The 26,553-nt window shown below is 38.5% G+C and overlaps 2 protein-coding genes across 5 annotated transcripts in view; one reads left to right on the top strand and one right to left on the bottom strand.

The window, feature by feature from the left end:
• The window catches only part of ADCK1 (aarF domain containing kinase 1), a 141,242-nt gene extending 139,271 nt beyond the window's left edge, over positions 1–1,971 (bottom strand). For 2 of the 3 annotated variants that reach the window (XM_058567461.1, XM_058567462.1), the window contains exon 1: positions 1,429–1,971. In XM_058567461.1, coding sequence (XP_058423444.1) covers positions 1,429–1,677 — 249 coding nt within the window. In that variant the 5' untranslated portion in view covers positions 1,678–1,971. The remainder of the gene's footprint in view (positions 1–1,428) is intronic. The other variant, XM_058567460.1, reaches the window with a different exon arrangement.
• Positions 1,308–26,544, top strand: SNW1 (SNW domain containing 1). 2 transcript variants are annotated; one of them, XM_058567466.1, is made up of 14 exons: positions 1,311–1,378; positions 6,034–6,187; positions 9,841–10,002; positions 13,475–13,570; positions 13,665–13,771; positions 14,735–14,839; positions 15,972–16,041; positions 16,730–16,795; positions 18,783–18,899; positions 19,841–19,982; positions 22,433–22,529; positions 24,480–24,597; positions 26,062–26,225; positions 26,306–26,544. In XM_058567466.1, exons 1-14 carry the CDS (start codon positions 1,365–1,367, stop codon positions 26,502–26,504), a joined length of 1,611 nt encoding a protein of 536 aa, XP_058423449.1. In that variant the 5' UTR covers positions 1,311–1,364; the 3' UTR covers positions 26,505–26,544. The 2 variants fall into 2 exon arrangements, with proteins under 2 accessions (XP_058423448.1, XP_058423449.1); XM_058567465.1 differs by having other exon boundaries at positions 1,308–1,378; positions 26,062–26,544.
• Positions 26,545–26,553: the final 9 nt, after the last annotated feature.

Genomic DNA, 26,553 nt, shown 5'->3' with positions numbered 1-26,553 from the left:
ATGTTATTCTGAATACTATTTTATATATAGTAGAATAAAGCAAATGAGTAATTATGTTAATACCATTAGACCAGATTTTCAGAAGAGAAATGCATATAAAATCAAACTTAAGTAAAATCTGTGTAATCCTAAATTTGTATTGAATATATTAGTATGAATGAATGATGCATTTTCTCAAAAAATATGTTTATGTGAATTTTTTAGCTCTATCCACTGAAAAGGCAAACAATAATCAACTCAGTTACAATGAACATTCGTAGCATCCAGATTGTTTTCTCTAAATATCACTTTCCCACTTAAAAGAGGGCTCCTTGGAGAAATGGTTGATTCCAGGTCTGAGGCAGAAAAAGTACTAGATGAGCCTAGAACATCTTGTCACACCAGAAATCAAATGATCCTGGGTCGGGGGTGCTTCTGCTGCTCAAACAAGTGTTTGGCTTGGGAATATTCAAAGAGCTGTACACTTAGAATGTATGCACCTTTCTATATGTGTGCTATACTGCAATTAAAAGTTTGTTTCTACTCTTTATCAGGGAAAATTTCAAACATATACAAAAGTAGAGAGAATAGTATAATGAACATCCATTTCTCCATTATCCAGTTTCAACAATGATCAAAACTCATGGCTATTTTCATTTCATCTGTACTCCTCCCACTTCCCTCTCTCCAATATTTTGAAGCAGATTTCATTTATCCTATCACTTCATCAAAGATTATGTTTAATCCATAATCTATGTAAAACACATAATCAATCTAAAACACATACACATAAAAACATACATACATAATACACATGAGGAGTGTTCTACTAAAGGCTACTTACTAAGGGTCACACAATACCTCCCCAGGAGAGTGTTTTGGGGGATAGGTAAGGGGGTAGGGGATAGCGTTTAAAGAAAAGTTTTGAGTGTGAATGTTTTCAGAGCGTCCAAGAATTAATTCTCCATTCGCCAGTCTCACGATTTCCTATTGTTTTAAAACCCTGTCACCCTTTTATATAACGTTGCCGTCCCGGGAAGGCTCTTGTATTTGAGACTCCTACAAGGAGAACGAGACTGAGTGGGAAATAAAATAAAGCGGCTTAAAAAGCATCTCAACTTCTTTATTTTGCCTAGGGAACGCCCTCTCATGTCACAGTGTACGAGCGATGCATTTGCTTTTCTTAACCGAAGCGCTTATGCCTTTATAACCGCTCGGTCTCGTTAGATGAGAACCGAATAGGTCTCTTGTTCAAAGAACTACAAATCCCAGAAGGCCCTCGTCTACGGCGCCTGCGCGTTGCGCGCGCCTTCCTTTCCCCTCCTTGTCGCCGGGAAAGACCCGCCCCGCGGTGCTGTCGCTCGCGCTGGAAGAAGCGGAAGAAGATGGCGCTCACCAGGTGGGTTGTTGATTCGGGTCCTCGATACGGAAGGGTCTGGGAGTACCCACCTTTTTCTTTTCTCTGCCCACACTCTCCGGGCGGTGACCCGGCCTGGGGCACAGAGCAGCGTTGGCCGAGATCACGGCTAGGCCCTCCCGCCGGCCGCCGGGGCGACTAGGCCTCGCCGAAGCTGGGGTCTTTCCTGAGCGGCTTCCCGGGTTGAGTTCGCCCCCTCGATGGGGCCGAAAGCCGCGGCGTGGCGAAGAGTTCTGTGGCCTCAGGTGCCGAGGAGTCCCACGTGTTTTTGGCTTAAGCATCTTGGGGGTGTGGAGAGCGCTCCCTCGGGTCCGCGGCTCGGGTGGGCGCGATGGGGTATGGAGGGCAGTGGCTTGTTTGTCTGGGCGGAGTGAAGCGGTCTTCCGGCCGTTTGTCTGCCGAAGTCTCTCTCCCGTCTCTGTCCCGAAACAAGATTTCCTGAAAAAAAAGGGGGCCTGGCACTGAACAGAGATTTTCAAGTAGCCACAGTAGTGGCCGCTGTCCACTAATTCGCGCCGCTGCTCCGCACTTCAACTTTGAACCTTAGAATTTCTTCCGTAGGTAGAAACACTTCAGATTTTTGCTGTTCCCGGTTGCCTCGGTAACTGCATGTAAAGTGGTCCCTGCCTTTGAGAAAAAGTTGCCTAACTGGGAGATTCCAAGAAGTTACGTAACTTGCACTAGTCCGCGACCTAGCTGCCCCATCTAAGTAGAAAAACTTTCCATGGGAACGCAGCAGGAAAAGTTGTGTGTCAAAGAGGGTTATAAAGAAAGGAATCATTTTAGGACATCCGCTTGAGCTCCCTAAACACATCTCATTCTCCTCACATGTACGTTTCCTGGTTGACGACAGTTGTGAATCCTAAAAATGTTTTAATCAGAAAATTCTTTTGGGAATTACTTTTGAGTGCCTTGCGCTATCCCAGGGCTTGTGTGTATGCAAAAGGAAATCTGACAGTCTTTGGCTGCAGGGAAGATGTGGTAACAAGGCATACAGATATGAAACAAAGAACAACACAAAATGCTTATTTGTGTAGTACTAACTTACGTGCAAAAAGAAATAGATGAAGTGAGCTGAATGAACTGGAGAGTTTCCATTAGTAAATGTTACAGGCAGCAAACGTTTGAGTGCTCTCCAGGTGGGAGGCACAGTGACAAAGATTAGTAGGGTTATGAGGAAAGGTTTTGTGGAAAAGGTGGAATTTGAGAAAGACACACAGGAAAAATACCAGAGATGTTGTGGGTACTGTGTGCTTAAAATTACAGTGGCAGAGTGCAATCTTTAAATGGCTAGTCTAGGGGACTACATAGCTTTCTGATTTTGTTGAGTTAGTTCTGACTGATCTGGTTTTTAGAGATGGTCTCAAGTTTCCAGGTGAAGTGTTGTTATCTCCAAGATTTACCAGGGATTCTTAACAGCAGGGACTTGACATACTGATGTGTTGCAGTCTTGGTGTCACCCGTGATTGTTACTAACTAAAGATTTAAGGTCATACTGAGGGGCCAGCCCAGTGACGTAGTGGTTAAGTTCGCACATTCTGCTTAGGCAGCCCTGGGTTCACCAGTTCAGATCCTGGGCGTGGGACCTACTCACTGCTCATCAAGCCATGCTGAGGCAGCTTCCCACGTAGAAGAACTAGAAGGACCTACAACTAGGATATACAACTATGTACGGGGACTTTGAGGAGAAAAAAGAAAAAGAGGAAGATTGGCAACAGATGTTAGCTCAGGGCCAATCTTCCTCAAAAAAAAAAATAAAGTCATACTGAGATGGTAATTAGTCTTTAGGTGATGGACATGATGTAATCTACACAGAAATTGAAATATAATGATATATACCTGAAATTTATATAATGTTATATACGAGTGTTACCTCAATTTAAATAAAGTCATATTGATTTAATTTTCTAAATTCAAGTGTTTTTAAGGTTATGTATCTAATAATATCGCTTGCATTTAATATACTTTCTTTAGTAAAGGGGAAAGGGTAGACCAAAATGTCTTAACAGTGGCACTATTGACGTTTTGGAGTGGATAGTTCATTCTTGCATGGGGCTGTCCTGTGCGTGGTGAGATGTTTGGCAGCATCTTTGGCCTCTACCCACTAGATACCACTGGCATCATCACCCTCGTCCCGCCCCTTACCCCCAAGTCCTGACCATCAGAATGTCTCCAGATATTGTCAAATAGCTGCATTGTAGATATTTTGCCCCCAGTTGAGAACCACTCGGGTAGACTTTCTCCTTACATTCGCAGCCCCCTATGTACCCCCCTTCCCCAGGAGTGTGCCTCTTTGTGGGAATGTCATCCTTTACAGGGAACAACAAAGTTAAGACCCTCTGGAAAACTTAAGTATATTCTGACCTCAATCCAGGCCAGGTTACCTGTTTACTGGATTGTCCAAACTGTTTGCTTTGGCAGGCTGCTTGCCTTTTCATCATTTTAGTGACCAGTTCTTCCAACAGAGGGTAAAGAAAAGAAAAGAAAAATGAAATAGAAGTAAATATTTTAGCTTCTTTGTAACTGTCTTTGTCTCTGTCCTGTGTATTGGGTATATATGGTTTACTGAAAACAACTACGGTAAAAGCCCAAAACTTTTGACTCCGTTCATCCATCCATTCCTTCATTCTGTTAGTAAATATTTGTTGAAGGTCTACTGTGTGCCTGGCACTCTTCTATTGATGGTTTTACAGTATTGAATCAGCCAGGCAAACTCCTTATCCTCACAGAGCTTACGTTCTAGGAGAGACAGACTATATATGAGTAAACAAATCAATAATGCAATCCTAGGTAGTGAATAGTAGGAGTTAAAGATGAAGGGATAGAGAGTGACTGAAAGCGTGGGATGGAGTGCTGTTTTGGACAAGGTGGACAGAAATCTGCTCTAGGGAGGTATAATTGAGCAGAGACATGAATGCTAAGAAGCAAGCACTAAAAGATCTGGGGAAGAGTTTTCTATGAAAGCACTATAGGCAAAAAATATTCTTAGTGAGTAAATAGAATATTTTATGGCAGAGGGAATAGCAAATGTAAAGATCCTGAGATGGCTTGTTTAAGGAAAGACAAAGCTATAGTGACATAAAGATGGTAAGTGGAAGGGTAGAGTGAATTTATTTCTCCTGCAAGCATATAAGTAGCCCCTACTGTGAGCTAGATAATGCCTGGAGAGTTAGAGATGAAAGAAGCAGAAGGCTGATTCTTGTTTTTTTTTTTGTGAGGAAGATCAGCCCTGAGCTAACATCTGTGCTAATCCTCCTCTTTTTGCTGAGGAAGACCGGCTCTGAGCTAACATCTATTGCAAATCCTCCTCCTTTTTTTTTCCCCAAAGCCTCAGTAGATAGTTGTATGTCATAGTTGCACATCCTTCTAGTTGCTGTGTGTGGGACGCGGCCTCAGCATGGCCGGAGAAGCGGTGCGTCGGTGCGCGCCCGGGATCCAAACCCGGGCCGCCAGTAGCGGAACGCGCACACTTAACTGCTAAGCCACGGGGCTAGCCCAGGCTGATTCTTGCCCTCAAGTTGCTCACAGTCTAGTGAGAGAAAGAAAGGTAAATGAGTAGATGATTGCAATTCAGTAAAATAGGTGTCATAGTAGTGGTACACAGGGTGTCTGTGGGAACGTGGATGAGGGGCAGCTAACCCCAACTGGGGGAATCGTGGACCAGCTCCAAATATTCAAATATTTGTGGAACACATCGAATGGTGTTCAGACACTGTGCCAAGTGGCTCGTGGATTTTCTCATTTAATACTTATAACAACTCTATGAGGTAGATAATCTTCGGATCTGTCATTACGCATTGAGAAAACTGAGGTTCAGAGAGGTAGGTAACTTATCCAGGTTAGTAAAGGCAGAGCTGGGATTTGAACTCTGACCTCTTTGCCATCATATTACCTGATCCTCCCCAGACTGATTAGGTCCCTCTGATGTATGCTGTCATAGCACTCTGTACTTTTCCTTCGTCACTTAATATAATTTGTAATTATGAATTTGTGTGATTATTTGATTGTCTCTTCCCTGCAAGACTGTAAGCTGCCTTTCTCAGTTTATAGTCTTGTTGCCTACCTAGCACAGTGCCTGCATCCAAGTGATCAATAAATATTTTTTAATAAATAAGCTCCACTGCTTATTCAAATATGCTTACTAGCCAAGAATCACAAAGGAATCTTAACTTTCCCATTAAACGTATTATTCATCTACTGGAATCCTTTTGTGGTACTTTGGAGTGTCTATAATAAAATTTATCATACTTAAAAGTTCTTAAAAAAACACCATATACTGGACAGTTGGCCCCTGGGTAATTGAGAATGTTTATTTGCTTGTTACAAGAAAAGAAATGTGGAAGCATAAAAACTCAATAGTTAGTCTATTATGTGAAATATCTGTCAATTTTTTATTCTGGGCACCATTTGCCTGCGTCCTAGTTAAATGTTTTTACTGTGTGTCTCTGGGTGCTTATTTCTTTCCAGGCGTAACAAAATGACTGATGTTGAATACTGCCATAAATCATTGAAAAGTTTGCTCTTTTGCTCAAGGGAAAAAGTATTATAGGAAAATAGTCTCTGGTGGCCAAATTGCAATAATCAAATTAAATGTAAGAGTTTTAAAAAATTCTGACTTTTATTATCTTTGCTTTTAGCTTTTTACCTGCACCTACTCAGCTATCTCAGGACCAGCTTGAGGCTGAAGAGAAGGCAAGATCCCAGAGATCACGACAGACCTCACTGGTCTCCTCCCGAAGAGAACCTCCCCCATACGGGTACCGGAAAGGCTGGATACCACGGTTACTAGAGGTAAATATGGATCTTCAGTTGGATTTATTAAATTGTACTGAAAAGTATTATAGCACCCTTGTAAAATAAATTTAGACCCTAGAACCTCCACATACGTATGTCAATATGATAGAAATTCTGGTCATGAGCTCTCAAGACATATACTCCCCCTCAGAAGATTAATCTTTTTCTTCTTGCTTCTTATCACTGCTTTGTGATCACTGGAGAATTGTACCAGTTTATATCTCTTCTTATATCAAACTATTAAACATGTACAAAAGATACTAACATACCCTTTATAAATCTAGGGATTATAGCATATGGAAAATAATGGGGAAGTAAAAGGAGAAAAGAAAAGAATGATTTCATGTTTGGATGCCTTTCCTTCCCTCCTCCTCCTTACCTGCACAATACCACTTTACCCTAAAGAGACAACCTTGCTCCAGGGAAAACGCGAGCAGCATTTCCTTTTCTGATTTCTTTCCCATTGGGTATAGTAGAAAGAACACTGACAAGGAGTTAAAAAAAAATAACTGGTTTTGCATTATAGCTATGCTACTTACTATTTGTGTGACCCTGGGCAAATCCTAATCTCTCTTCATCTGTTTTCTTGTCTTCAATTTGAAAATGTTAATATATATGTCTAATATACAGATTAGATAAATTTTTAAGAGGTATAAGAGACAGAATTTGATGGTTGATTTGGAGGCAGTGAGGGAAAGGTAGAATCTGGAATGATCTTTTTTTATCTCTAGCTTGTTCCCAAAGAACAAACTTCTTGGCAGCACCTGTCCTCCTCATTATTCAGGATTCCGTACATCACTTCAATACATATTCCTTTCCCTAATTCTAGGGCGGATTTTCCCATGCTTGACCACCTTTCTTATCTAGGGGGAAAAGCAAACATTGGAGGCTTAATTATTTCGCCTCCCCAAGAGCTCCTCCTGTTTAATCAAGCCTTTTTCTTTTCCTCCCAATATTCATTCTGACTCCTGCAAATTTTCCTCCTCCACATCTGAAGGAATATACCTGCCCTATTACAAATCTTTAAATGCCTATACTATTCATTTTTGCACCCATTATTTTCATTTTATCACTTTGTTGTATTCTGTCCTTATATGGTTATGATTTTTACTTTACAAATGTGAAGGGTTCATGCCCTTAGCTTTTTTTCGTTTATCTCCCATCTGTTTTTTTGGATTTATCTTAGATCATAGTGAACTAAGTATTCATTGGATTGAGACTTATTGCTTAGCACCTACAAGAATTCCCCCTGTCTTATCAGATCTCTTTCTAGAGCCTAGAAGGTGAACACCCAACTAGATCGTGTCTTCTCCTGATGTATTCCCTGTCTTTTTTTTTCTCAGCTATCCTCTGGTCTTTGTTAATTCTAGAGTATGAAGACCAGTCTTAACTACAATTAAGAGATTTTTATTGTTGCTTTTGTTTTTGCTGATAGTGCAGTTTGTGAGAAGCAGAGCAAAATAAAAGATCATCAAGGAGGCTGTTATGCCCTTTTATCTATGGCAAAAAGGTAGTGATTGGCATTATCTAGTAGAGGACTTGAGTGTCTCTTTTGAGGGATTGTAGATATTCTTCGCTTGGCCTCTCAATAGATTACAGAGTAGGGGTGGCAGGCCTCATTTTACATAGAACAGAAATCTCATCCGTGCTTCCGTTTCAGCATTATGACAGTCAGGTACTATTAGCTTTTTTAAATCTTACTTGACTATGAAAGGTTTCATATATCCTGGCGGAACAGAACAGTTTATTTGAAAATCAAACAAAAATGGCCAACTAATCTGGAAATACTGTGAATGCTTCTTGAGGGGAGTGAATGTTCTGCAGAAGAAAGCATTTTGTTCTAGTTTTCAAAGTAAAAGCTATGATTTTCTGGTGAGCTTAATGACCACATAATGCCACATCTACAGTTCTGAAGTGCTTATTATAGTTGAAAAACTCGAGCAAATCTGAGCATGTGTCAGATTGATGCCCTGGGTACAGGTAGCACCTTTCTTGGGAATGCTTTAACTGTTTCTGCCTAATGTACAAGAAAACTTCTCCCTCAGCTTTATTGTTGGTTTTAAAAAATGTGAAACCTTTCTTCAGCAAGTAAGCACATGATACCTAGGGTATCATATATCCAGGATCTAATGGAATTATTTCTTGAAAGAGGAGATCTTTATTTATTTATTTATTTATTTTTAAAGATTTTATTTATTTATTTTTTACCCCCAAAGCCCCAGTAGATAGTTGTATGTCATAGCTGCACATCCTTCTAGTTGCTGTATGTGGGACGCGGCCTCGGCATGGCCGGAGATGTGGTGCGTCGGTGCGCGCCCGGGATACGAACCCGGGCCGCCAGCAGCGGAACGCGCGCACTTAACAGCTAAGCCACTGGGCCAGCCCAAGGAGATCTTTTAAAAGTGGTTATTTTTATAAATTTTTTTCATCAAACCCCTGCTAAATGCTTAATATTGGTAAGTTTTTCCCATATTTCTTAGTAATACCGATTTGCCTTTTTTGAAGTAAAAGGTGTTTCACTTTAGTAGAAAATACAAAGTTTTTTGGAATCAAAAGATATGGGTTCAAGTCCTGAGGTTGCTAGCCATGAGACCTTGGGAAAATCACTTAATTTTTCTGAACTTTAGTTTTTTCCATGTGAAAATATGAGGTGTTGAAGAATTCCAGGAGTTAAATGAGATAATATGTGTGGATTATATTTTGTAAATTATGAGGTTCTAGGCAAATATTAGTAAATTTAATGACTTTTTTAAAATTATATTTAATATTTATATGTTTATTTGATGATCTATCTTTTTTTATAGTATTACACCTCAGTGACATACTTTGCTTGTTCTACCTTAGAAGTCTTAGTTCTGTCTTCTACGTAATTGTATGTAATCACCATTAGAAATGTGGTAAATTCATTTCTGAGTCCTTCCTATTCTATTTATTTGCCTCTCATGGAACACTGAATAAATAATATCATGTTATTAAAATCTGGGTCCAAGAAAAAATTCTTTACATTTTTGCCTTAACTATGGCTTGACCTGTTCCTAAACAGGTGCTAAAACTAAAAATCTTTTCCTTGTGCTAAACATTTTGCTTACTTTCTTCCTGCCACGTAGATGAAATCCAGACTCCTTGCCATGATCTAGAAGCCCTTTCATGATTTGGTGCTTGTCTACCCATGCAGCCTTATCACCTATATGTCTGCCCCCCTCTCCTCAATAAGCTACAGCCCCATTGAACTCTCGTTTCCTGGAATGTGCCAAGTTCATTCTTGCGGCAGGGCAAGAATTTCACACTTGCTATTTGATCTGCCTGGAAAGTGCTTCCCTCAGATCTTCCCATGACTGATTTCTCATCATTCAGGCTTTAGCTCACATGTTACCTCTTCACAAAGGCCACCCCAACCACGATATTGAAAGTAGCCCCTCCTCCAGTCCCTTGAGTACTTTCCCAGCATTTATCACAAGCCAGAGATTAAGTTTTTTATATCTTTTCCCACTAGAATGTACACTGGACAAGATCAGGGACCTCTGTTTTTACGGCCATATCTCTAGCATCTAGCTTAATAAGGGCTCAATAATTATTTGTTGAATGAATGAATATGTCTTGAATCTCAAGTTAGTATTAAATAGTCTTTTTATTTTCTTTTTAATATATAGGATTTCGGAGATGGAGGTGCTTTTCCAGAGATCCACGTGGCCCAATATCCACTGGATATGGGGCGAAAGAAGAAAATGTCGAATGCACTGGCCATTCAGGTGGACGCTGAAGGAAAAATTAAATATGATGCAATTGCTCGGCAAGGACAGTCAAAAGACAAGGTAATCCTCTCATTGATTTTTTTTCTCATTGATAAATATTTTGTGAAGAGTTGTTTTTTATTGTGTGGAAATGATAAATCTCTGGCCATTTAGTTTATGTTAAAAGTAGCTGTAGGGGCCAGCCCCGTGGCGTAGCGGTTAAGTGCGCACGCTCCGCTGCTGGCGGCCCGGGTTCGGATCCCAGGCGTGCACCGATGCACTGCTTGTCAGGCCATGCTGTGGCAGCGTCCCATATAAAGTAGAGGAAGATGGGAACAGATGTTAGCTCAGATGTTAGGGCCAGTCTTCCTCAGCAAAAAGAGGAGGATTGGCATGGATGTTAGCTCAGAGCTGATCTTCCTCACAAAAAAAAAAAAAAAAGACTTATTGGTAATACAAAATTGGGAGGGAAAAGAATTTCTTGAAGTAAATCTTTTTTTTTTTTTAAAGATTTTATTTATTTATTTTTCCCCCCAAAGCCCCAGTAGATAGTTGTATGTCATAGCTGCACATCCTTCTAGTTGCTGTATGTGGGACTCGGCCTCAGGATGGACGGAGAAGTGGTGCCTCGGTGCGTGCCCGGGATCCGAACCCGGGCCACCAGCATCGGAGCGCGCGCACTTAACCACCAAGCCACGGGGCCGGCCCACTTGAAGTAAATCTTAACTAAATGCTTTTTTTTTCAGTTGGGAGGTGAGTGATAAGTCTTGAAATAAAAAACCTGGGTATTTACCTTTTTCTTTCTGAAATATTTACATAGGAAATGTTACATACATGATATTACCTAAAAGAATGCCTTCAACACCCCCCAAAAAAAACTCCAACAACTTTAAACTGACTCCAATAAATTATATGTTATTACCTTGTTCATATGATTTCACAAACTAGCTAAGCCTAAAGATGGTATTTTCTTTCTACCTCTGAAATGATGAATATGTTGACGGGCTTATCCTTTTAGTCAATCCAGTTCTTTGCCGGTTTTTAGTAATAAAAAAATCTGTTTCACAGATGAGTTATTGCTTTATCTTATTCACAAAGCTCACTTGTGCTCCTGATACCTTAGAGAGTATATTTTATTTTTCAGATAACCCTCCCCAGCCCTTTTGCCTCCTGGGATGTATTGAGTTTCTTCAGCACATTTAGTTCTTAGGCAATCAAAATTTGGGGTTTTAGAGTTAATTACCATCGAGGAATCTGCTCTTCAGATGTCCTTCACTCAGCTTTGTGAGATGCTGGAATCTTATTGATGCTCATTTAAGGGATTATTAACTTTGGAAAATCCAAATGAGAAGCAGCAAATGGCTCTTGTATGCGAAATTAGTATTGAGATTTTATGTTGAGCATGTATGACTACCAACGAGCCATTTACTTGGAATCCCTTCCTATAATGATTGCTGTGTAAAAGTAATTAACGCTTCATAGTCTTGGTATTATTTTCTGGAGTATTGTTCTATAATTTTAAATTCTTGTGGTGTAGATTTTTCCATCTTGAAAAGACTTTGGAGGTCATTTACTAGCTGTGTGATCTTAATGCACTGAGCCTCGCTTTTCTCACTAGGGTGAGCTTTAGAGTCCCTTCCAAAATGAATCCTCTGAGAGGATGGAGACACTAGTAGCTCACATATTAATGGTATGTGTGAACCATTGGTTTTGTGAACCAAAAACAATCAGGAATATTTTTCTCATTCCTGAGAAAAACAAGCTAGAGATTTCAGTCTATAGCCGTGAGATAGTTTTTTCTGGAAAATTAACAGCTTATGTAGCACCTTCTGCATGGCCTAAAATATAATCACGTTTGGCATGCAACAGAGCATTTCTAAAATTCATATATTCATGCATGTGTACAAAAAGTACTGACCAAATGCCTCCTGTGGACCAGGCCTCATTATAGGCACTGGAGATACTTTAATGAATGAGAGATTCCTCATCAGTAATGTAGATATAATCATTGTGCATACCTCATATGGTTGATACGAAAGTTCAGTTAGTTTATATATATATAAAGCAAAAGAACAGTGGCACACAATAAGTGCTTAGTAAATGTTAGCTGTTATAATTATTGTTACTTCTATAGAGGACACAGATAAGTAAAATGGATAAATAATTTCAGACTGCAAGCAGTATTTGGAAGTCAGAAAACAGAGTGTTGTGACACTGAATGACGGGGATGCTGCCTTAGCGAGGGTAGTTAGGGAAGGCTTCACCAATGCATGCATGACCTGTGAACTGAGACTCAGTGGTTGAGAACTCACTTGAAGAACTGGAACAACATTCTGTCAACGGCCTAGAATTTGGGGAAAAGCATTTTGGTTCAAAAAACAGAAGAGCCCATGTGACTGAAGTATAATGAATGAGGGAGCGAGAGGTGCAGGGAGAAATTGAAGCTGTAAGCAAAGCCAGGTCAGGTCTTAGAGGCCATAAAGTGTTTCTTGCTCTCTTGTTTGGAGCAAGAAATGAAGAATAGCATGCACTTCCTTTAAGCTATTTTGAGGAATGTTATGGTAGAATGCAATTATTGCTAGAAGACTTTGGCTTATAGTAATAAACAGTTTCCTTCTCAGAAAACTTTTGAAAATCTCAAGTAGCTGAGAATTTGGTTTTCTTTTGTATTCATAAGTTGTCCTTTCTTTGTATGTGTGTCAAAGAATTCCTGACTCAGGCAACAAAATCTGGAATGCTGCTTATTTATTAAATTTCCGGTACCTCTTTTTGTCTGTAAAATCTACCATGTAAGTTTTTATGCAAGTATTCAAGAAATATAGATGCACATGAAAGTGAGTAATATTCTGTTTGTCAGGAGCCTACCACATCAGTGTGAGCCTAATAGAAACTATGTTGAGCCTGGTAGACATCAAATAGTAGTCCTAAATTTGGATAGTGAATATATTATAAGTTGTTGTATATATAATGTATTTTGTTTTTTCTTCTTTTTTCTTCTTTTTTTTTTTTGGTGGAAGAAAGTATTCTGGGTTTTTTTTAACCATGGCACATGTTCATTTTCTTAGTCTATCCATAGAGTTGGTGCCAGAAAAGACAAACATTACAAGTAGGGTGAGGTCAATGAAATTTTCCAGGCCCAGTGAATTTGGAAATTATTTGGTAACCTGGCTTAAATTCTGATGACCTTGTAATCCAAGATAATGGTGCTATAGGCAATTTATATCATCAATTTGAAGTCCTAATGAGCCTCAAAGATAAGGATCACTGGTACATAAGATTTTGTTGGCACAATTTATTTGGATACTGACTTGATTAAAAGATCCCAAATAATTTAAATGCATGAGGTCAAAGGAAAATGATTAACTTACATAGCCAGGGCAGCGATTTGTGTATATATTTTAAGATTCCTTGGTTTTAAAATCTGAAAGACAAAATCTGTGTCCTAAATTTATCAGTCTGCTGAGAGGACATGTTGGCTTCTGAAATGACTTAATGAGGTTGCTTCTTTTCATTCTCTGCTTTTCTTAAGCCTGCTTGTGTTTGAACATTTTAGGTCATTTATAGCAAGTACACTGACCTGGTTCCCAAGGAAGTCATGAATGCAGATGACCCAGACCTGCAAAGACCTGATGAAGAAGCCATTAAAGAGGTAACTGGGAATTGAGATACATATAATTATTTTAGATGACTTTATACATCTTTATGAACTTCCAAACCACTCAGTGCCATGTTTCTTATTTCAGATAACAGAAAAGACAAGGGTCGCCTTAGAAAAGTCTGTATCGCAGAAGGTTGCTGCAGCCATGCCGGTTCGAGCAGCTGATAAACTGGCTCCTGCTCAGTATATCCGGTACGACTAATAACCTGGAAGTCTTAGTTTCCTGTCAGACTTGATTGGGGTTGGAGGTCCTGGTATTCTTTCACTACCCTACTTAGTCACAATTGTAAATGCAATTTTTTGAATAATAACTCGAAGCCTATTGACATTTGTGCAGACAACTGAAAGCAGAAGAATTTTTTAAGATATCTGCTTTTAAGATAATAGCTATTATGCTATTTTAAAAATATATTTTTTGTTTTTAGAAACTAACAGTTACTTACAGTATATGATCCAAACCACAGTTACTATGTATAGTTTTTCATTTATATATAATATACATTATATAATATATATTTGTATAATATAAATAATATACTGGTAACGTTATATAATACTATAATAGTTATATAATATATAATATAGAATATTAATGATTAATAATATATTGATATCATTTATATGATAGTCATACTTCTAATACTTCTAAGTTTTGAGGGGTTTCACTCAACTAAATCTGCATGTGGAGAGGTGATTCACATACAAATATTAAGAGAAAATTCAGCACTAGTAATGCTGCTATCGTTATTCTTTCTCTGTTTTACAACCTATGATTAGTCAAAGACTACTAACTGTGAGTTGGCTGCTGAGAATATTATGGGGCGTTTTCTTCCTCAAATGCAGACTTACAAAATAGGTACTATTTTCTAGATCTCTTATCTGTGAAATTGAACACTGTACCTTCCGTGGTGGAAAATGGACAGGGATAGATTATTTGCAGACTAGTATAACTCTACTTTACATTTTGCTTGTAACTCATAATTGCTGTTATTCTCTTATCTCTGGCTATCTGCTCTGCCTCAATATTTTGCAGTTTTCTATTAATACTTTGTGAAGGGAATTGACAATGTTGTCTACCTTAGGATTATAATAGAAGAAAAATACCTATTGAAAGCTTGAACTAGTTACACCTTTAGTTTCATCTGCATTCTTCAGGTACACACCATCTCAACAAGGAGTGGCTTTCAACTCTGGAGCTAAACAGAGAGTTATTCGGATGGTGGAAATGCAGAAAGATCCAATGGAGCCTCCAAGGTTCAAGTAAGTAGGTGGCTTCGTAAGAATGAACCACTATTCTTTAAAAATATCAAAGAAGAAACTCTCCCAAATGTCCATCAACAGGTGAATGGATAAACAAATTGTGGGACATTTATATGTGGAATACTATTAAGCAATAAAACAGAATGAGCTTTTATTCTTTAAAAATATCAAAGAAGAAACTCTCCCAAATGTCCATCAACAGGTGAATGGATAAACAAATTGTGGGACATTTATATGTGGAATACTATTAAGCAATAAAACAGAATGAGCTTTTATTATATACAGTCACGTGCATGAATCTCAAAAATAATTATGCTGAATGAAAGAACCAGACAAAAACAAGCATGTACTGTATGATTCCATTTATATAAAACTCTAGAAAATGCAAACTAATCTATGGTGATAGGAAGTAAATCAGCGATTCCCTCTCAGGAAGGAGGGCAGGACAGAGAGGAGATGAGAGGAACAAGAGGGATAGGCAGGGGGCATGCAAACTTTGGGAGGTCATGGGTATGTTCACTATCTTGATTGTGTTGATGGCTTCATGGGTGTGTGCTTGTGTCAAAACTTAATCAAATTGTATACTTTAAACATGTATAGTTAATTCTATGTCAATTGTACCTCAATAAAACTTTTTTAGAAAGGAAAAAATTAGGGCCAGCCCAGTGGCGTAGTGATTAAGTTCACATGCTCTGCTTCGGCAGCCCAGGGTTTGCAGGTTCAGATCCTGGGCACAGACCTACGCACTGCTTGTCAAGCCATGCTGTGGCAGCGTCTCATATAAAGTAGTGGAAGATGGGGATGGATGTTAGGCCAGGGCCACTCTTCCCCAAGCAAAAAAAGGAAGAATCTTCCTCACCAAAAAAAAGGGAAAAAGTATATTACTCTATGAAAATGATAGTGATATTGTGGAGGAGAGGTGGGTAAGGATGATAACAAGGTTGGTCATGTTTTAATAATGGTTGAAGTTGAGTGATTGGTGTATGATAGATGGGCATTCATTATACACTCTGTTGTCTATGTTTGAAGCTTTACATAATAAAAAATGAGGAGGGTAGACTTGAGACATATTAACTAAAAGAGAAAAATGTGTATCACTGTCTGGTCATTCATGCTTTGATTTATCGTTCAGGATTAATAAGAAAATTCCCCGGGGACCACCTTCTCCTCCTGCACCCGTCATGCATTCTCCTAGCCGAAAGGTAATCTTTGCTATAGTCTAAAATCTTTTTTTGTGCTCATGATTATTAATTTTATAAATAACCTCCCATAGAATAAAGTCTAGATGCATATATAGGTACATTTCACCACACTTATTGGTTTTTTAATGTGTTTTTCAAGATCAAATAGAGACCATCCCAAGACTATAATGTGTGGTTCCAGAGTGCTTATGAGAATATATGTAAAATGTTAGCTGTTAGTTTTATTATTATTAACCTAACCCCTGTTTTTAATGAAATGAACAGAGTCTGCTATTTGACAAGAAAATATTATCATAGTTAAAGGAAGTGAGTACCTGGGATCATTAGGTCTCTGATAATCTGAGTGATTTTTTTTTAGGTATGTTTTATTACCCAACTAAAAGAACAAGTTTTCATTTGAAAGAAGTCATATCACTTTAAATATGGAAAAGTACTAACCAGCATTTATAACTATCAAAAATAATTTTATAGATTATTTTCCATTTTTTACATTAAAGTTATTTAATCCATGAATGATATGGGAACATGGTATACAGTGCTGCCAGACAAATGGAATTTTGGCCTTTGACTAAATCCATCCATATGTCAGTGTATATTGAGCTGTCTTTGAAGAGAAAGATTGCACTTGGGTTTTTAGCTAGACTATGAATCTAAAAATGTCTCCTCTTCCACTCTTTTCTCAACTCAGATGACCGTGAAGGAACAACAAGAGTGGAAGATTCCTCCTTGTATTTCAAACTGGAAAAATGCAAAGGTAATTAAGCTGTCATAAAATCAGTCTCTTAGTGTTACAACCTACTGGAAAAAACTCGGGATGGAGCTTCAGCCTGGGTAACTTGAGCTGAAACCTCAGCATCGCACTTAGATGAATGTTTTCAAAAAGGAACACCCAACTTATGTGACTTTTCTCTTTTTCCAATGTAATACAAGTGTTAGTATGCCAGGCACATGAATACCATGTAGATTCTTTTAGTGAATTGTAGTTATCAGAAGCACATAGAGAAGGAATGGGTAGAATAAAGTAACATACCAATAAAAGATATTATTCTTTGGAAAACTCAAATTTATCTCTAAAATTATTTCTGAAAGAAATTAAACTGATTTAAATGATTGTATGACAAAACAGTAAATTTTTGGATATATTCAGTGCTTTAATTTTTAACCTATTTTTTTCTGTTTGTAACAGTGCTTACACAGGCTATTTAAATCCTATTCATCTGTACTAATCACCAAAGCTTTCAGGAGTCATTAAGAATCTGTAAAATAACATGGAATGAATTTCCTAATAACTATTTCCTCTTTTCCCCCAAATCATTTTTCACAATTGGATTTTTTGTGTGTGTGTGAGAGGAAGATTAGCCCTGAGCTAACATCTGTTGCCATTCCTCCTCTTTTTCCTGAGGAAGATTGGCCCTGAGCTAACATCTGTGCCCATCTTCCTCTATTTTAACTTTTTTTTTTAATTTTATTTATTTATTTTTCCCCCCAAAGTCCCAGTAGATAGTTGTGTGTCATAGCTGCACATTCTTCTAGTTGCTGTATGTGGGTCGCGGCCTCAGCACGGCCGGAGAAGTGGTGCGTCGGTGCGCACCCGGGATCCGAACCCGGGCCGCCAGCAGTGGAGGGCGCACACTTAACCGCTAAGCCACGGGGCCGGCCCATCTTCCTCTATTTTATATGTGGGACGCCTGCCACAGCATGTCTTGATAAGTAGTGCATAGGTCCACGCCCAGGATCCGAACCTGCAAACCCCAGGCCACCAAAGTGGAGTGTGCGAACTTAACCACTACACCACCAGGCCGGCCCCCATGATTTGATTTTTGATAGGTGAAAGAGGCCACTTTAACCCATGGATTAAATATGAGTTATTCCTTAAAGGAAGTTATGTACTCATTCTAAAACAGAAAGATTGTTGGGCAGTCTGATTTGGGTTGATTAATGTGTATTTAACTGTGTGATATCTTGAGCTGATTCTATAACATTCACTTGTATCAAGAATAGAGACTGTGGACTAGAGGTCAACACTTGGGAGTCTAGTCAGAAATCTGGAAAAATAAAGCTAAGCCTGAAAGTTACATGAATGTTGAGGTATATTCCGTGAGTTGTTGAAATAGGATGCGTAATTTCAGAACACAGACTCTAAATTGTCTAGCAAACCTTATCTTTTTTGCATTTACGAAAACTTACAGGGTTCCAAGAATCTGACAAGTCATGAAAACAGTATAGCAGGTTACCTATAGATAGTATGATTTTAGTGATTTGTTCTACCTTTGTATGACTGTTATATTTACTTGAGAAACAACTGTTTAGCTGTTTGTTAGTGATTTCCTTTTATTACAATCCACAATTAACATGAGAATCTATTTTCCCAGAGCTTGGGCTCTGAAGTCATACTGCCCAAGTTTAAATCCTGGCTCATCTGCTTATTACCTATATGACCTTGGGGACATTACCTAAGCTCTCTACCTCAGTATCTCCATCTGTGAAATGGAAACAATAACGTACCAGCCGCACAGAGTTATTGTGAAGGTTAAATGAGACCAAAGATGTAAAGTGCTTAAACAATCCCCCACACAAAGCACTCAGTGTTAGCTGCTGCTGCTGTTGCGTAATTGTGAAGAAAGATGTAAGAAAAAGAACTTCAACTAAGTGGTTGTCAAAACGGACGTATTTAAATCTAATTTTAAAGAATCTGTTGTCGCTCTTTTGTGACTGGTGTTTTCTGTATGCTTTCACTCTAGGGTTATACAATTCCACTGGACAAGCGTCTGGCTGCTGATGGAAGAGGACTGCAGACAGTTCATATCAATGAAAATTTTGCCAAACTGGCTGAAGCCCTCTACATTGCTGATCGGAGGGTTGGTCTGTTATAATTAAATTGTTAAATGCTCTTGATAATTTGTAAATCCATTCTTGGTCACTTAAGATACTGTTATTTTAGCTGCAGTGCTAAGTACCTAGGGAGGCCCTCACCTGTACTATGTGTGCCAGAGATGGCAGGTGCTAGTTGCAGCTCTATACCTGGTCTCAGCCTTTGTAGATTCGTACACACACCCCACCACTGGCAATCCACCTTCCTCACAACATTCCAGGATAACAGTCCGCTAGGTTGATCCCATTTTGTGAAGATTACCAGCTGCTGGTTTTAGATTTCATAATTTTTCTCTACTTGAAACGTAGATGTCTCCCAAAAGGTCAGTAGCAGGGAGGGCAAATAAACATTCTGATGAATTGAATGCTCCAGAAAATGAGATTTATAGTATTGGCTGTCTATTAATAGTATGGTATTAATATGTGATTTTGAAGTTCACATACGTCATGGTATGTGTTTAGAACATAGAAAAGTATATTTCCTGTATCACAGTGAGCACCCTTACAAAAATTATCTCTTGCAAATGTAGTGTAAGGCTTTATCTTGAGTTGGCTTGATTGATTTTTAAAATAGAACCAGTTCTTGTTACGTTATTGGTATTGAAAATTGTTTTATTGGAATCTTGTTTAATTTTATTTTTTAGATTGTTTCTGAAAAAGCATTAGTGAAACACTGACTTACAAGATTGATTGGGATTACTATAGTTTCAACCACTAAAACATTTCCCAGAGTGAAAAAGCTAAGTTTGTATTGTCTTCCAGGCAAGCTATCTTTTAGTGGACAGGAAGCTTTGTTTTAATCACCAATGACAAATCTGAATTCTTTAGAACTGCTCTTTTAAGTCAGACTTTAGTCAGGGAGTTAGATGATATCTGTAGTTATTTATCCCCTGATAGCGTCTTATTTAACATCTGACTTTACTAACAGGCTCGTGAAGCTGTGGAAATGCGTGCTCAAGTAGAGAGAAAGATGGCTCAAAAAGAAAAGGAGAAACATGAAGAGAAACTTAGAGAAATGGCCCAGAAAGCCAGAGAGAGAAGAGCTGGGATCAAAACCCATGTGGAAAAAGGTATGACATTCTCATTACTGAATTGAATTTACTTTGTGAACACTATATATCTTATTTTAGAAAATCTCATTTTTTATTGCATACAAAAGTAGTACATACATATAAAGAAAACGTAAATATTTCAGAAATAATGGAGAAATGAAAGAGTAACTTCTGCCTTATTAAACTGAAGCAGTAGAAAATAAAGAATATATATTTAAATATGGGTCTTCGGTATGGGACTGCACTGGAAATTTTTAAAGTTCTGAGCAATATAGTTTTAAAAATTATATATTACTCAAATGATAGGCTTTTCTTTTATTTTAATTTTCTTGAAACTTAGAAAGAGAAATGAGATCTCCAACTGAAAAATTCAGCTCCCCAACATGGTAAAATAATGCAGAGTTTTTCTGTCTTGTAAGCTAATATACCTCTAATCATTAAATCTGCTTCCACTCTTTCTTCTCTGGCTTTATTTAGTTGTCTACATTGGTATAATAATTCAATTAGAGTGAGAAGACTAATTCTAATTCAAGAAAATTTTGAAGGTGGTTTTTGTTTCAATAATAAATCCTAGACTAGTCTAGTTATCCATTCATTCAGTTCATACTGAGCACCTACTATGTGCAAGGTACTCTTCTAGACACAAGGTTTTCTGCTAGACAGGTTGGGGAGTGTCGTAGTGACATTCTAACTAGTGTAGACAGACCCCAAAGAGTTAATCGTGTAGTATATTAGAAGGTAATAATCACTAGGGAGAAAATAAAACAGGGAAGGGAGATAAAAGTGCCAGAAGGAGAGAGTGGTCAGAATACACCTCAGTTCTGAGTTGGTAACATTAGCACGAAACCTTGAAGGAAGTAAGCAAGTGAGCCATATGGCTGTCTAGGAGAAGAGCATCCCAGATAGAAGGAACAGGAAGTGCAAGGGCCCTGAGGTGGAAGTATACCTGCTGTGTTCAGGGAAAAGCAGGGAGGCCAGTATGGCTGGGTTGGAGTGCAGAAGTTGAGGAGTAGGAGATGAGGGGTCAGATTTTGCTTGTGGATTAGGTAGAAGTATGAAAGAAAAGGAGTCAAGGATGACTCCAGAACTTTTGACCTGAGCAACTGGGAAGGAAGAGTGGCCATTTACTGATATTGGGAAGACTGCAGGGGAAAGAAGTTTAGAAGGGAAAGATTAGGCCTTTAGTTGTGGGTGTGTTAAGTGTAAGATGGAGATGTCAAGCAGGCAGTTGGTTATAGGATCTAGAGTTCAAGTGTAGGGAAGTAACTAGGGTTACTAGTTTATTTACCTAGCGGTTATTATGGCAGACCCCACTCTGAGCTCTTTACGTGTATTACCTTATATAATCGCTATAGCAACCCTATGCAGTGGCTCTATTATCATCACTCTTTTACAGAGGAGGAGACTAAGGCTTAGAGTGGTTAAGTAACCACTCTAAGGTCACATTAACTGTGTGACCCCTTAACCCACACAAGGTCACATTGCTAATCTGTCACAGATACAGGATTTGAATCCAGACAGGCTGGCTCCAGAGCTCATACTCTTTACACTATATCCCTCCAGACTGGAGAGGGTGGACAGGATGAAGATAGACATGAACACAATAGATAGAGGTCAAGATGCAGCCAGCCCCTATGGACCACGAGCAAAAGCTTCTGTATTCAGAGTCAGTCTTCGAAAATATAAGGGCAAACGATGCATAATTCTTTTTTCCTGACATTTTATTATGAAGATTTTTTTTTAAAGTTGAAAGAATTGTACAATAAACACCTTTATCTCCACCACTTAGATTCTACAGTTAACGTTTTTTTTAACAAGTAACATTGCTAAATTTGCTTTATCACTTATCTACCATCTCCCTGTCCATCTATCAATCCACCTTACTATTTCGATGCATTTCAAAGTAAGTTAAAGACATCAGTACAGTTTACCCCTAAACACTTCAGCTGCATGCATGATTGTGGAATTCACACTCAAAAATTAAACCAGTACTGTTGGATCTAAAGTACTTGCAAGGTTAAAAGGGCTGAATGTGATGACAAAGAAGTTCACGGAATTTTCTGTCTAAGGTTAAAGAATATTCTCTTGTTCAAAATATTAATGAGTGGGCCGGCCCCGTGGCTTAGCGGTTAAGTGCTCGTGCTCCGCTACTGGCAGCCCGGGTTCGGATCCCGGGTGCGCACTGACGCACCGCTTCTCCGGCCATGCTGAGGCCGCGTCCCACATACAGCAACTAGAAGGATGTGCAACTATGACATGCAACTATCTACTGGGGCTTTGGCAGGGGGGAAATAAAGGAGGAGGATTGGCAATAGATGTTAGCTCAGAGCTGGTCTTTCTCAGCAAAAAGGAGGATCAGCACTGATATTAGCTCAGGGCTCATCTTCCTCACAAAAAGAAAATATATATATATATATATATAAATGAGTAATATAGTGATGAAGTAATTTTCGACTCTGTCCACACAGAGGATGGAGAGGCACGTGAGAGGGATGAAATCCGGCATGACAGGCGGAAAGAGAGACAGCATGACCGGAACCTTTCCAGGGCAGCTCCTGATAAGAGGTAGGTGCTACTTGAGATAGATACGAATTATGAAGAGTAGCCTTTGTGAACCTTTTAGAGAAGAGGATTAGTTCACTAAGACCAGTCTTGCTTCTCTCCCTTTCCTCTTTAGTTCGATAACTTAATAAATTCACACTTATTTTCTTGCACCTAATTACTTACTTTGTCTTAGTAGAAGAGTTGACTATCCCTGGAAGTAATCTTTTCTTCCATCACCTAGTAGAGTCAGCTAGAATTGAGAATGATGGGGATATAGAAAAGGGAATTCAGGGCCGGCCCCGTGGCTTAGCGGTTAAGTGCGTGCGCTCCGCTGCTGGTGGCCCGGGTTCGGATCCCGGGCGCACACCAATGCATCACTTCTCCAGCCATGCTGAGGCCGCGTCCCACATACAGCAGCTAGAAGCATGTGCAGCTATCTACTGGGGCTTTGGGGGAAAAAATAAATAAATAAAATTATAAAGAAAAAAAAGGGAATTCAGATTATGTTTGTGAAAAGAAAGCAAAAGCAGGGGATAGGACTGTTCTGGTCTGTTCTTTTTCTATTTCAAATAGTGAGATAAGTTTATTATGTGCCTAGTCCTCTAGACGAGAAATAAGCTGCTACACCTTTAAAGGGATCCTTTTACATGCAGAGAGCTATACTCAGTACAGTGGGGGAGAAGAGCAGGTTTTGTAAGAAGTGAAAATTGGTCTCTTCTCATGAGTAGTTTCACTTAAAATTCAGAAAGACAGAGCTGTCATATAAAATGACTTGGGAAACTTGACAAAGCACTCTTAATAAGCACAGACTTGTATAGAACAAACCAGATAGACATATAGGGACTTGGAGTAAAGTAGGGATTGGTGAAGTTCGTGGTTCACCAAAGGCTGAGGACTAAAATTGCTGAACAGTTGAGAAAATGCTGTAATACAGGGGCCGAATTCTGAGTGAGGGTTAAATGCAAATATAAAACATTTTCTTTCAAATGAGCAGTTTTCCATGCCCTCATCATCCGATGAGCTGATACAATCCATTTTTTTCAAATCATATTTGAAATATGAAAAAGAAGATTCCTGCTGGTGGTGGTCTTTGTTGTTTAATGGCATATTTCATCTCCCTGGATAAGTGAAGTCATGGAGAAGCAGAAAATCTGAATTTAGAGTTGTGGGTAAATGTGCTGTGTAGAAGAGAGAGGAATGAAGTGTGAAATGTGCAGTTAATGACACTCTTGGTCTGAAATTCCTAAGCTATAAAAATCAAAATGGCTCTGTAGGTAAACTGGGCCCTTAAAACTAGTAAAGTGGCTATGAGAATTGATAACAGAAAAGCTGTAAACTTGTGGTTGGTTAAAAATCAGATTGTCTTTAGAAATCATTTTCAGACCTGAGCTTCTAGTAAAATAAGTGATGACAGTTACTATGGTTTCATTGTAATGTAGATTGCATACATACAGAAACAGCGGGGGAATTAAGTTAATCTGAATATTGAAAATCATACTGAGTAATCCATTCATTGACATGTTTTCCTCAAAATTCTGGTAGGATAAAATTACTAACCATGGTTAGGTAAAAGAACTGATTCTAGCTTTTGGAAAATGATTCATGTGATACCTCTGTTTTGCATCCAGTCCCCTCCAGTCCTCATATAATAATAGCAAATATAAACCATAGCAATTTGATATCTCAGGATGTGTTGTAAGGTGAATGCTTATATTAAAGACTTCCATGTCAAGAATGAATCTCTTGGCAGTTCTGAAGGCCTAGTTGTAAAACCCTACCTCTTCTAATAATCATGTATCTGAAATGCTGTAAGGGCTGCCAACCCGATTATGCATTATCAGGGAATATATGTTCACAAGATGTGAGCAGGACATATTCATTTCCTTTGCTTCTGAGATTGGTTCTATTTAAATTTAAATTCAGCTTGTCTGTGAAGAGTGTTCAGTTTAGTGACATTGTATTTCAAAACAGGTCAAAATTGCAGAGAAATGAAAATCGGGATATCAGTGAAGTCATTGCTCTTGGTGTGCCCAATCCTCGGACTTCCAATGAAGTTCAGTACGACCAAAGGCTCTTCAACCAATCCAAGGTACAAGGAGTTTAGAAATAGCATATCTAAGTGTTACTGTGAATACCAATCTCAGGGAAAAGAAAATTAACATATCATAGATTTGGATCAGCATAAGGTATGCTGGCACGATGATAGAAAAAAATTGGAAGTTGTGTTGTAACTTTAGAGACAAGATGAAACAGTTCTGATTTTGACCTCTTAAAGTTGGCTAAGATTTGAGACATTAGTAGAAAATGAAAGAAATTAGGTGGTAAAACTTGGTTCTGGTACGTCAGTATTTTATTTCTAAAATAGAGCTAGTGTCCTACAAACATAGTTTTTAATGCTGTAGAAACACGTAAACTTGGGATCCTTTAAAAAATGAAGCTGTAAAATTAAAGTACTAGACTAGTTGTCATTAACTAGTTAGAACATGTTAGGCTTAAAGAAGTACCTTTGTGTTTTAATTCACCCAACATTGATTATTTACTGTGCATAAGTCAGTGAGATCAAAGATAGATGTGCCTTTGCCTTCAAGGAACCCTCAAGTGTACTGGAAAAGACAGATTATGTACATCAATAGAGACAAGGCAGACTGCGGTAAGAATATAGAAGTATAAAGTTCTACTGGGATATAGTGGGGAAAAGTTAATTATGACTTGGAGGTTTTAGGAATATTTGAAGGTAGCATTTGAGTAAGCTTTTCTAGTTAATAAGTTGAGTGCTTTTTATATTCCTGGCATTGTTCTAAATCTTGTACTATCTCACTTACTCCTTACAAAAACCCTATGAAGTCGTACTGTTATTACCTCTGTTTACAAATGAGGCAACTGAGACACATAGAGTTTTAGCCAGTAACTGATGGAACTAAGATTCAAACAGGCTGTCTTGCTTCCAAAGCTTGTGTTCTTAAACACTGAGCAGAGGGGGTTAGGGATGAAAGTTCCACATCAGTAAATATTTATAAGACAATCACCTCTTTCAAGCTTAAGTTTAAATCATTTAAAAACTGTGGTGAAAATTTTTCTGAAAAGGCATTAACCCTATGTTAATGAACCATCCAAATAAATGAGACTAGTTTGTTGCTTGTTGACTCAAGATTTTCATTGAGAGCCTTATCTCATGCTGTAATAGTGATGTTCTCAGGCAGTTAAGGAGTATAACAGTATTACTCTAAATGGCATCAGGTAAATGCTTTACAATTCTTTCATCTTTTTGTCACTATACAAATTGAAATTGTCGAGTACCCGCTTATACTAGTATCCAATTTTAATGACTACTTCACTAGTCAAACATTAATGAGTACCTTATTTATTCTAAAAAGGTGATGTGAACAAGTTTATGGGCCTTGGTTTTTTTTTAATGATTTTTAATTTGCAGTACAGATTGTTGAAAATGTGAGCTATAAATGAGCAAAGGTTTATTCTTCACATGAATATAATCAAATTCAACTTTTAATAATAATACATACATTTTTATTTAATGTCATCTATTTTTCCACAGGGTATGGACAGTGGTTTTGCAGGTGGAGAAGATGAAATTTACAATGTTTATGATCAAGCCTGGAGAGGTGGTAAAGATATGGCCCAGAATATTTACAGGCCCAGTAAAAATCTGGACAAGGACATGTATGGTGATGACCTAGAAGCCAGAATAAAGACCAACAGGTACCAAGGCAGACAGCTCAGTTGTAATGTTTTCACCAGTGAAAACAAAGTAGTTCATAGTCCCTTCTCTTTTTCCCTAGGTTTGTTCCCGATAAGGAGTTTTCTGGTTCAGACCGTAGGCAAAGAGGCCGAGAAGGACCAGTTCAGTTTGAGGAAGATCCTTTTGGTTTGGACAAGTTTTTGGAAGAAGCCAAACAGCACGGTGGCTCTAAAAGACCCTCAGATAGCAGCCGCCCCAAGGAACATGAGCATGAAGGCAAGAAGAGGAGGAAGGAGTAGATACACCTCTCTTCCAAGTGAATGAACTATTATCCATGACCCTAATGAT

Source organism: Diceros bicornis, chromosome 24, assembly GCF_020826845.1.
Source record: "Diceros bicornis minor isolate mBicDic1 chromosome 24, mDicBic1.mat.cur, whole genome shotgun sequence".
Taxonomy (NCBI): Eukaryota; Metazoa; Chordata; class Mammalia; order Perissodactyla; family Rhinocerotidae; genus Diceros; species Diceros bicornis.
The sequence above is the reverse complement of the archived record's forward strand: the minus strand, read 5'-3'. Positions and strand labels throughout refer to the sequence as shown.

Bases quoted from the DNA above. Each gene is read 5' to 3' on its own strand.
- SNW1 (XM_058567465.1), top strand. The intron at 10,003-13,474 runs GTAATCCTCTCA...TGAACATTTTAG, and splicing joins AAGGACAGTCAAAAGACAAG to GTCATTTATAGCAAGTACAC. The intron at 13,571-13,664 runs GTAACTGGGAAT...TTCTTATTTCAG, and splicing joins ATGAAGAAGCCATTAAAGAG to ATAACAGAAAAGACAAGGGT.